The sequence below is a fragment of the Echinops telfairi genome, unplaced genomic scaffold (genome assembly GCF_000313985.2).
Source record: "Echinops telfairi isolate 266 unplaced genomic scaffold, ASM31398v2 ScPeMD7_7469;HRSCAF=8507_0, whole genome shotgun sequence".
NCBI lineage: Eukaryota > Metazoa > Chordata > Mammalia > Afrosoricida > Tenrecidae > Echinops > Echinops telfairi.
Window position 1 is genome coordinate 42,088,610 of NW_022111372.1, and position 9,722 is coordinate 42,098,331.

At 45.7% G+C, this 9,722-nt stretch overlaps 1 protein-coding gene across 4 annotated transcripts in view; it reads right to left on the bottom strand.

Annotated features, from left to right (window-relative positions):
• ZNF496 (zinc finger protein 496) overlaps positions 1-9,687 on the bottom strand; it is a 25,563-nt gene extending 15,876 nt beyond the window's left edge. For 2 of the 4 annotated variants that reach the window (XM_030888820.2, XM_045284619.1), the window contains exons 1-4: positions 8,155-9,687; positions 7,436-7,862; positions 6,891-7,074; positions 3,226-3,299 (exon numbers count right to left, since the gene is read on the bottom strand). In XM_030888820.2, coding sequence (XP_030744680.1) covers positions 3,226-3,299; positions 6,891-7,074; positions 7,436-7,825 — 648 coding nt within the window. In that variant the 5' untranslated portion in view covers positions 7,826-7,862; positions 8,155-9,687. The remainder of the gene's footprint in view (positions 1-3,225; positions 3,300-6,890; positions 7,075-7,435; positions 7,863-8,154) is intronic. The other 2 variants (XM_045284620.1, XM_004696873.2) reach the window with 2 other exon arrangements.
• Between the last annotated feature and the right edge of the window lie 35 nt (positions 9,688-9,722).

Genomic DNA, 9,722 nt, shown 5'->3' on the forward strand with positions numbered 1-9,722 from the left:
TACTTCTGCCAAGACAGATCAGTTTGTCCTTTTAGCACTGTGGTACTTTCAATGTTCACCGCACAATTCAAACGCAGATGCATCTTTGGTCTTCCTTATTCAATGTCCAACTTTCCCATGCAAACAAGGCAACTGAAAACACCAAGGCTTTGAGCAGATGCAGTTTATCTTCAAAGTAACACCCTTGCTCTTCCTAATACTCTAAAGAGGTCTTGTGCAGAGATTTACCTAATGCAATGTCTTTTGATCTCTAGATTGCATTTATTATGGATCCAAGCAAGATGAAATCCTTGACAATTCCAACATTTCTCCATTTTTCATGTTACCTGTAATTCAGTTGTGAGGATTTTGGTCTTTACATTGTCGACATCCACGCTGAAGGCTGCAATCGCTAATCTTCATCAGCAAGTGCTGTAAGTTCTCCTCACTTTTACCAAGCAAGGTTATGTTATCTAAATATTCCAGGTGAATACGCCTTCTTTTAATCCTGATGCCACATTCTTCTTCATATAATTCAGCTTCTCTGGATGATTTGCATAGTATATAAAATGAATAATTACAGTAAGAGGATACAGGTCTGACATTCACCTTTCCTGATTTTAAATCATGTAGTATTTCCTTTTCTGTTCACATAACTGCCTGTTGATATGTGTACAAGTTCCACATGAGTACAATGTAGTGTTCTGGAATTCCCATTCTTTTCAAGGTTATCTATAGTTATCTATACTGCACATAGTGGAATGTTCTGGTATAGTCAATAAAACACAAGTAAACATCTTTTTGGTATTCTCTCCTTTAAGTCAAGATCCATCTGACATCAACAATGCTATTCCTTCTTCTAAGTCCTCTTCTGAATTGGGCCTGAACCTCTGGTAGCTCCCTGTCAAGGTACTTCTGCAACCGTTGTTGGATGATCTTCTGAAAAATGTCCTTGCATGTGGTCTCAGTGATATTGTTCTATAGTTTGAGCATCTGCTGGGTCATCTTTCTTTGGAATAAGTACAAATAATGGATCTTCTTCGTTCACAAGGCATGAAGAAATATGTCATCAAAGTGGGTACACAGATAGCAAATCAACCCACAAACAATGCTCCACACCATTAGCCATCATTGTTCAGCTACCAAAATGGCTAACATAAAAATTAAAAAAAAAAAGGTTAGTAAAAAATAGTGATGCAGAAATTGAGACTCATTCATTTATGTGAGAATGTACAATGTATGGTACAGCCACTTTAGAAAAGGATATGCCATATATACTCGAGTATAAGCTGACCGATCATCAGCCGACGCACCTAATTTTAGCACAAAAACTGCATTAAAAATGTGCTGAAAAAAATCGGCTTATACATAAGTATATATGGTAGGTGTTTTTTACAAAATGATGTGTTCACCATATCATCCAACAATTGCACTCTGGGAATGTCTCTCAGATAAATGAAGACTTATGTTCACACAGAAACCTTTGCAGAAATGTTTATAGCAAGTTTATTCATAAATGCCTCCATATGGTTAACAACCCAGATGCCCTTGGGTGAATGGTTAACTGACGACACAAAAAGATACATGCCGTATGGTTCTTTTATCTAACATTCTTGAAATGACACCGTTATAGAAATGGAGAACAGATTGCTGGTTGTCAGACATAAGGACCAGGGACTGGGGGGAGGAGAGACGTGGGTGTAGGTACAAAAGGATAAGAAGGAGCTTCTGGTGAAGCAAGTATGTGCTGTGTCTGGGCTATCAATGCCAACATCTCAGTTGTGACATTGTATTAATTTTACAAGACGGTGCCCTTGAGGAAAACTATGTAAAGAGTGCAAAAGATCTCTCTGGATTATTTCTTACAGCTGTGTGAATCTTCACTTATTTAAAAGAAAAGAATTAATTTAAAGATAAACTTAAATTTAAAAAATCCTCTCGAGGACAACTTTTTATGTATTGGGCAGAGACTATGTCTGCAGCAGGAGGACACAATGCCATTAATTCATTACAATGTATGTACTCTCTGAGGAGCCCTGGTGGCAGTTTTAAACCAAGTTACAATCTGCTTCTGTAAAGAGTTCAAGTCTTGGGAACCCACAGGGATAGGACATACTCTCTATGGGCACGGCATTTACCAGGGAGCTGAAAGACTGAAGATAACTAGAATTTCAGCACCCCTTTGCATGCTGTACTGGTTAAAGGCCTTACTTTTTATTAAGAAAAACAAGCACTTCTGTCCTTCAGACATTTGGGTTCAGTAATCGCCACAGGACAATCATTAGCCACCAATCAGAGCGCACACCACTCACTGTCGACGCTGAAACACATGTGCATGGTGTGTGCTGTTTTTCTCCGGGAAACGAAGGCAGGGAACAAGATGCCTCCCACCTCAGGAATCCAGCTGATTCCTTCTCATGCCTAATCCTACCCAGCTCTCCAGGTTTAAAATCCTGGAGACACATGGGCTACCAGCAAACACTTCTTTTTCCTAATTCTCTGAGCTTGTTTTTAAAGTGTCTCCTATGCTTCCAGTCATCTTGTCTGTTGAGTGGAACAATGAACAAAAATCCATGCCACCATGAAGTTCGTTTTATAGTGGGAGGAGATATTGCTTGAACAGCTACACATCGGACCAGGCAGTGGACTGTGTTACGGAGGAAAAGGCATGGGGTATCCCAGAGAAAGCGGGGCAAAGGCAGCACCTAGACACAGGTGAGTGAGAACACCTGCAGGTAGCAGCTCACCCTCCCACCAGCAGAAAAGGAAACAGCAAAAATGCTAAGGAAATTCTCAACATTCCACCAGTGGTGATGTGACAGTGAAATTATCTTCCCTAACATTTCTGAAATAGCATTCTCACTAGGATTAATACTTTAGTAATCATGTGAAGGTACAAGAATGAAGAGGTTTCTCTTTTTCCCAGGCGATCTCTGGGCTGCGAAGATGCTGATCCAGAGGGCCTCCTGAGCTGTAAAACCGATGTGGGCATTTGCTTTCTCCAGTGATTGTCTTTGCTCAAAGCCGAAGAGGCCTCAGAGGTAGAAGCATGGATTAGGCTGACAGGAAGGAGTGGGGTATCTCAAAAGCATACATCCTTTCATTTTCCTCGGCTGGGGCTGGACAGCCTGTGTGAGCAAGTACAAGCTGGGCCAGGGTCCTGGGAAAGATGCTCTGTAGGGAGGGATTAGGGCTCAGGGAAAGACAAACACGGGGTTTTCACGGGCTCTTGAAGAATGTGCTCACCTGAGGCAGCTGGAAGCTGGTCACTTGTGTGTCACTCACGCTCTCTTCTTGAAGAAGGGAGAGATCTTGGGAAACTGAAAGAGATGGAAAAAGTTGTTCCAAGGGGGTGAGGTCTTGCCATGGCATCTCTCTCCCTCTGTAGGGTCCTCGGCATTTGTTTTGTTGGGTGAAGGAAATCACAAGAAATGAGGCAACAGCTAGCCATTTTTCGGAACACTTCACAAAGCCCTACATCTTTTCTCACCTATAAAATGAGGATTTTGAGGTAATGCATGTGAAAAGCATTTCACAAGGACAAGATGTACTGGTCTTTCAGAGAAAGCAAAGTAGGCTTCTACGAGGAATGAGCGCCTGAACTGTCACTGCTGTCAGCTGCAATCCATGGAGACCCGTGTGCAGTGCAGACTGTTGTAGGGTTTTCCAGGACGTGACCCGTCTGACACAGGTGATCATCAGGTTTGTCTTCTGAAGCACCTCTGGGTTGCTATCTGCCAGTCGAGAGTCATGCATTTAACGGTCTGCACCACGCAGTGATGCTTGAAAAGAGAATACCCAGGTCAAATTGGCTTTGCCCCTAATTAGCTATGTGACTATCTGCAGGTCCAGGGAACTATTTTATCATCTGCAATATGAAGGTTATAGAATTCAAAACTATGGATATGACAAAGTACTAATTTGTAAATTATCAAGGGTTCATGAGGGAGGGGGCAGCGGGGAGAGAGGTGGGGAAAATGAGCTGATACCAGGGGCTTGGGTGGAGAGCAAATGTTTTGAGAATGATGAGGGCAATGAATGTACAAATGTGCTTTACACAATTGATGTGTGTATGGATTGTGATAAGAGTTGTATGAGTCCTTAATAAATGATTAAAATTAAAAAAGAAAAAAAAGAACAAAAGAAAAAAAAAGAATTCAAAACGATGGCCTTGAGGTATCAGAGGGTTGCTGTCAGAAAGGGTTAGTGTGAAATGTTGCCAGAGGCATATGAGTTTCCATATCACAAAACTCAACAAAAGGCTGATACACAGAAAACATTCTAAAACTGAGGGTGGTGATAATTGTACAAGTCTTAAGAGGACTGAACTATTGGATTGTAGGATTTGTGAATTATATGTCAATGTAAACTGTCAGAAAAAGGAACACAAATAGGGAAAAAAGGACTGGTATCATTATTAGAGCATCTGGAAAAGCATTTGGTTCAGCACCCTAAGTCCCAACACACAACACTTGACAGGGTATGGCTGTGGGACCATCTCACCCACTTTATTTTTAGCTCCCAAATACTCTCCTAAGGGCATGCAGCCTCTGCCATGCTCTACTATGATCTCTCTCCCATTTGGCAATGGTGGCTTGCTTGGACAGGAACTAAGCCACAGGCTTACAGTATACCCATATAAGAATTAGCCTGGTACTTCTTTCCAAGATTAAAAGTTGGAAAGCTGCACTCTAATTTCTCTGCTTAGAGCAAATTCCAAGGTCGGGTGTCATACTGGTGCCCAAACTGAGAGATGCCGGTAGCCCTGACCTTTCTGTAGCAGGTGCAAAGCCCTTAGGAAGCAACAGGTGCCAGTGTAGCTATTTGGAGCAAGGAGCTGGGCCCAGGAGCTGGCACAGCTGGCAGTGCAGTGCCTGAGAGGGTCACCAGAGGTGACCTCTTCCTTCTGCTACTGAAAGTTCAGGCTGGGGAGAGGGGCTTTTCATTATGCTCTCTGATACCCCACCACCTTCTGGAAGCTGGGCTACAGTCCCGCCCTATCGCCCGTCATGGAACACTTGGCAGATGGCGTTGGCAAGCTTTCAGGCCTTAAATGAAATCACTTAAGAATGTTGTCTATTTGTTAGTTTCGGGAGGGAGGAGATGTTTCAGATTAGAAATTCTACTGTTTTTATGTGGCTCATTCTAATAACAGCCATCCTAATGGCATTAGAATTGTTTTATATCTGACTCCTGTCATGTCTACTTTGCCCATTTATTAGCGCTCAAGGAAATGAACAAGCTTATGCTCTTTTCTCTAAAGTCTACGTGTGGTGGCTGGCTTCTTTTACAGCAGCACTAGGAAGCGACACAGACAGTCTTTCCCCAGCACTTCCCCTGGCCTCACTGCTGGCCCTCACCGCCTGTCCATCCAGTACAGACCAGAACGGACCACTCAGTACCGGCTGATGCTTTCCCGACCTGCATGGGTTATATCCCTTATGCATACCATGGTTTTTAAACAAGAAGTTGAAGTCCAAGTTCACTTAACTTAGACAGAGGTTAGACTTTCACATACAGAGAAACTTAACAAGTATTTTCTTTGTAAAAATTCAAAATATTAAAAAATTAATATAATTGCCAAGTGAGTCACAAGAATAAGCTTGTGACTCCACACCCCACCCCCCACCCCACAATCTAGAACTACAGGGCAATGTGGAAGCTCACTCAGACCACTCTGATGTCACGGCCTTTCTGTGTGACCTGCAGGCACCTACCTCCCCACGAAAACTACATCAACTACAAACTTTGTACTGAAGTGTTGTTGTGTAGGGGACATGGAGTTTATGTTAAAGGCAGAATAACTTGGAAAAGGATATCGGTAACACTTGTACAATATGAAGAGCATAATCAGTGGCACTGAATTATACAACTAGAAGTTGTGGAAATGGAGACTGTTCTTGTGTGTGTTTTTGCCACAATTAGAAAAAAAAATACATGAAAAACAATGACTAGAAGGAAGAAAATGTTCTAGAATAGAATGGAATACGGTGATGATTGTACAACTCTTCTGGATTATGATTGAATTATTGAATCTTATGGCATGTGAATGAAATGCTAATAAAACTATTAAAAATTTTCTTTAAACTGTTAAAAAGTATGTACTAGAGGGAAAAAAGAAAAGAATTTATAGCTCTGTGCTACATCTTATTCTCAAAACACCAATATGGATGACTAAGGGCTAAGACTTAATGGGTTTTTAAATAAGCCCAGGATTGTAGAAGATGCAAAAAAACCCCCAGAAAACAGTAACAACAAAAAATTCAGTGCCATCAAGTCGATGCTGACTTAGAACAACCATATCGAATTAGGTAGAACTGACCCCGTTTCTGAAACTATTGTTTACAGTAGTAGAAAGCCCAGTCTTTCTCCTGTGAGGCGGCTGGTGGTTTTGAACTGTGAAACCTGCGGATCGCAGCCCAACACAAAACCATTACATCACCATGGCTCTTCAGAAGATTCAAAACCAGTGCAATTTGCATCAATCGTCAAACCTCAGGCCCTTTACCCTGGAGAGACCACCTCTTGGAAGCATTTTGTGTTATGCTTGCTTTCTTACATTCCCTAGCTGACTATGTGGGCAGGGCTTGCAGCACTGGGGAAAGTGAGGCTCCAAGAGACAAGTAGGCATGTTCTTGGCCAGTAACACACCCCCTCAGTGATCCTTATTGACAGAAAGAACTCCCTGGAGGACCTAGCATAATGAAGATATTGTGAATCTGATTCCAATGCTCTATGTGAAGAGCAGATTTTGATCATGGTTCAAATACCTGAGAGACTACAGAAGACTAGGGATCCAAACTGTTACCTCCATGACATTATCCAGAACACCGCTGCTCCCCCAAGGGCTTCACTGAGAGCACTGGGTGCTCCCTAGCCCATGGCTCACAACACTCCCATGGACTCTGTACCTGGGTCCCCGCTGAGCTGCCCTGGCGATTGGCTTGGGAACCCTGCATTTTCTGCCAGGGCCATGGGATGGGCCTCCTGGCTCTTTGCAAGGTCATCTTGGGACTCTGTGGGTAGTCGATCCTGCTCTTGATCTGCATGGCCATCCCCATCATCGATCACCACAGGGTCTTCACAGTGCTTGAGCTACAATCCCAGAAAAGAGTTTTCAGATGGAGTTGGCCTTGGGTAAGGTTGGACTGGCTCTGCCCTACAAGGGGCTGGGCAAGCTCTCTCCCTCCCTCCCCTGGGCTTGTTGGCTGACCTATAGCTGATGGGCAGAGGCTATGAATAGGGCTATAAAGGGAGGAGATGTAATCAGGCACTGCATTAGGACATTTGGGGGAAGAAACCTGCCTTCTTGAGAAGGCGAGGTCACATCTGGACCTAATGTAGGTATACAGTGGGTTTTAGACAAAATTCCACAGCCTGGGAAGGGAACCGTTAACCCCATCAGCATGCTTACTCCCAGCCCCACTGCCCAATCTAGACAACCCCCTCCACTCACCCACTGCCAGGGTCTCCCGGGCTCTCGCTCCAGTGTCTCCACTGCGGCCACAGCCTGCTCACCATTCTCAGGCTCCTGGGCCCGCACCCAGCTCTGGATCTCCCGGGGCAGGATGGCCAGAAACTGCTCCAGCACCAGAAGTTCCAGGATCTGCTCCTTGGTGTGCCTCTCAGGCCGCAGCCAGCCTCGGCACAGGTCCCAGAGGCGGTGCAGGGCCTCGCGAGGACCTGCCGCCTCCTGGTAGCGAAAACGGCGGAAAAGGCGACGGGAGGACTCTGGGCTGGGGAGCTCTCCTTGGGGGCTAGGTTTTTCTCCAGGTGGGCTCCTCATTTTCCTGGGCTCCTCACTTTCCTTCGGAGCCAAGACTCGGGGGCACAGGGCTGTGGGCATGATGGGATTTGATGGGGGTCAGCAGCAGAAGACGACCCTATTTCCAAACAGAAATTGCTGGCTTCAATGTTCTGGTCCTCTGCATTTGTTTTTTGGGGGTACCGATGGGAAAACTGATAGAGCTCAGAGATCAGCCCTTTGGAGAAACTCTTTTGCGTGAATGTTCCTTACACACAAAGACAGAGAGAATCCCCTCCTCCAAGACCCATCCCAGTCCCGTTGTGTAGGTGACCAGTGCAAGGAGGCAAGGAGCCTGGCCTTCCAAGCATCCCAGAGGGCTGACAGGGCTACATGCAGGAGAGAGGTGTTAAACTAAGGCTCTCTGGTACCTTCGATGGTCAGGTCCTCTTGCAGAGGACCCAAGATAGATGTGTCTGAGCAGGATGATATCTTGAGGCTTTGGGACAGAAGTCACTGTTCTTGGTCTGAAGACCTTTACAAACTGAGCTGAAAAGACATGGGCAGATGTACCAGGGAAGAGCCTTGACAGCACATCAAGGTTCCGAGGCCACCCTGCTGAAAGATGAGGACCAGGCAGCCATGCTCAATGCTGGACACACCCATAGCCAGAATGGGCTGCACCCAGTAGAGCATGCACCACTGGCACACAGGGCCAATCAAGCAGGCAGCCAAGAAGATGCCCACATAAGAGAGAGTTAAGACTGCACTTACCCAAGAGAAATGCCATTGTCAGACCAGTAGGATGTCCAACTCATCTGAATGCCCCATAGGAAACTTTGTCATATATTGAAAGGTGCTCTGTCATTCAACTTTGCCACCACATCTTTCCCTACGCTCATCATCATCATCCAACCATGCTCAAGGCAAGTGCACAATCTTCAGAGTGTTTTGGTTGGTAGATGGAGTGAGCTGCTCTTGCTATACTTCAAATCCCAGCTCCCAGCCTATCATGACCCACACCCACACCCACACCTCAGGACACAGGCGTCCTCAGACCTCCTACGACACACAGGAGGGTATTGTGACCGTTGACCTAGTGAATCCACAGGAGATAACCACAGAGGTTGCTGCCTGTGACACTCAGTCACTGGCCCAGACTATAGGTACAAGATGTCTGAGGAACAAGCTATGTGGGCTAAAGAGAGGGTCCACAGAGTCAGTGGGCAACCACACTTAAGGGAGTGAGCTTTCCAGGGTGGGTGCACAAGACACAAGGAGAAGCAAGGACAAATGGAAACACACACCCCTCTATGCCCACACCTGTGCGAGGCCCCTGGCGCACACAGCACCTTAGCATCCAGCCTCTCACACGGACTCCCTCCCCAGTCTCATGGTGGGGGTGTGACAGACTTCACCGCCTTTTACAGGAAGACAAGCAAGGGCAGAAGTGTGACAAAACAAACGAGTGGCAGTTAGAAATGCCTAGTCTCTGGACCCTCTTGCTTTCCGAACTAAAAAAAAAGTGCATAGTGTGTGAAAGGGCTCAAAGGCCTCTCTGGCTGGGCACAGTAGCAGCTCGCCCTATAGCTGCATTCCCTCTCAGTCTGGAGCCCAGTGTGGTCCCCACATCTGCTAAAGAGCAGCCCCTCCACCCCAACCTTCTCCTGGCCACTCAGGTCTGTCCCCACCCTCAGGAAACCAATGCCATCCCATCAGCACTCCAGTCCTTGCGGTGCGGCTGGCCATTCGGTGTTCTGTGGACCTTCTCTGGAACTAGACAGCTTGTTCCTTTTTGTCACCCTGCACCTGGCGTGTAGGAGGCTCAACGAACTCAGGTTAATGGGGGTGGGGTCCTGGCCTGGGCGTGTTTAAATCAGCTCTCAGAGCAGGGACAGACCCTGCATTAGCAGAAAGGAAAGGGGTGTGCATTTTAGGCCAAAGAAAGAAGAAGAAAGCTTTTTATTTTCATTCCATTCCCTCCTTCTCACCCACTCTC